The sequence below is a fragment of the Corvus brachyrhynchos genome, unplaced genomic scaffold, assembly GCF_000691975.1.
Source record: "Corvus brachyrhynchos isolate BGI_N302 unplaced genomic scaffold, ASM69197v1 scaffold101, whole genome shotgun sequence".
NCBI classification, from domain to species: Eukaryota; Metazoa; Chordata; class Aves; order Passeriformes; family Corvidae; genus Corvus; species Corvus brachyrhynchos.
The window spans coordinates 22,537,256-22,538,799 of NW_008237239.1; the positions used below are offsets into that span (position 1 = coordinate 22,537,256).

At 58.5% G+C, this 1,544-nt stretch overlaps 1 protein-coding gene across 1 annotated transcript in view; it reads left to right on the forward strand.

Annotated features, from left to right (window-relative positions):
* The first annotated feature begins 106 nt into the window (after nucleotides 1-106).
* The window catches only part of ITPKB (inositol-trisphosphate 3-kinase B), a 68,114-nt gene continuing 66,676 nt past the window's right edge, over nucleotides 107-1,544 (forward strand). The window contains exon 1 of the mRNA XM_008630564.2: nucleotides 107-1,541. Coding sequence (XP_008628786.2) covers nucleotides 1,419-1,541 — 123 coding nt within the window. The 5' untranslated portion in view covers nucleotides 107-1,418. The remainder of the gene's footprint in view (nucleotides 1,542-1,544) is intronic.

Genomic DNA, 1,544 nt, shown 5'->3' on the forward strand with positions numbered 1-1,544 from the left:
GCGGCCCCGGGGCCGAGCGGGCTGTCCTGCGCCCAAAGTCTGGCCGAGCAGCTTGTGCCGGTGCTCGCTTTCATACCCGAGCGTGAGTGCTGGGAGCGTTGCTGTGCCGGGGATCCCTGCAAAGAGTGGCTGGCCGCGCTGTCTCGGCTCTGCTGAGCCTCGCACTGCCTCCAAGCAGTGCCTGAAGGGATGGGAAGCCCTTTGGTCATACCATCAGCTGGGACTGCGCTTAGACCTGGGGGCATTTACCTGCCGGGAGCCTCACAGGAGGACGAACAGCTACCACTGATAGCATCACACACAAGTGCTTCCAGAGGCATGTACACCCACAGCCAGAGTTAGCGCACTGTGTGTAAACAAGTCTGTACTCCCATGTGGGCAGTGTGTTTGTGCAGATCTCAGGGGTTCCCATGCCCCAGCACGGGATGGGGAGTGCAACTCCAGTGGCACACAGCGCAAACAGACATGACGGAAGGCACACTGAAGTGCACAGGGTCACAGAGAGCCACCTGTGAAAGCAGCGTCTCTCTCACGCGCGTACACAGCCACACACTGGCCAGAACAAACAGCACTGCACACCTCTGCATGTGGGGTCCGGGCTGTGACTTGGGGGGGTAGTTGCAGCGTTCAATGTCCCAGACGACAGATGTGCACAGGGGATACACATTTAGCCAAGGCGTTCATGAAGATGTGCAAAGCCGTGTTGTTGCACATGGTAAGCTAGGGGACTAACTTAAGACGTGGCCCTATACCGTACAAAACTGTGCAAGCAGGGAGTCTTCCTGTGTATCATACAACAGAAATCCATTCCTGAGACTTGGTCTTGCTATAGGTGACAGACTTGAAGGTGACAAATTTGAGTTGTTTGGAGTTTTTATCTTCCTTTAGAAAATGTCAGGGTTTGGGGCGAACACTTGAAAGCTGCCAACTTTCAGTTCACACCAGCTATTCAGTTGCGGGAATGGCTGCTGGCTGTGTGTCCTCTCGGACAGTGCTGCTGCAGCTGTTTCCAGAGGCAGCCTGGAGAGGGGGCAGGGAAGGCAGGGAAGAGGGGAAACAGCCCCAAACCTGGCTTCCCCTTCGCTCAGGTCGTTCTGATGACCAGGGTGGCCCGTGTCCCCACGGGTGGCACACTGGGGATGCACGCAGGTGGGAGGGGCATACGGGAAGGGAAGAGTCTGGCACGCTGTGTGCCCAGCTGGATGGTGAGCTAAGGGAGGGCACAGAGCTACTCTCACTGCTTCTCTCTCCTCAGCTGTCCCGTTTTATGGAGCTGCGGGCCAGGGCCAGCCCAGCTCCCCTTTTTCCTGCTGGCGATGCTGCTGGTCCCGTCGTGGAGAGACCCTGGGCAGCCCCCCAGAGCCTGAGTGCCGAGGCGGCAGTGGTGACGGCCCCCCTGTGCTCCCCGGCTGACTACTATGGCTGTGTACTGCTATGCGCTCAATAGCTTGGTGATGATGAATAGCAACAGCGAGGTGACAAGCGGCAGGAGCAAGACGCCGCCTCCTCCCGGACAACTGCTGCCCAGGGGTCCGGAGACACCC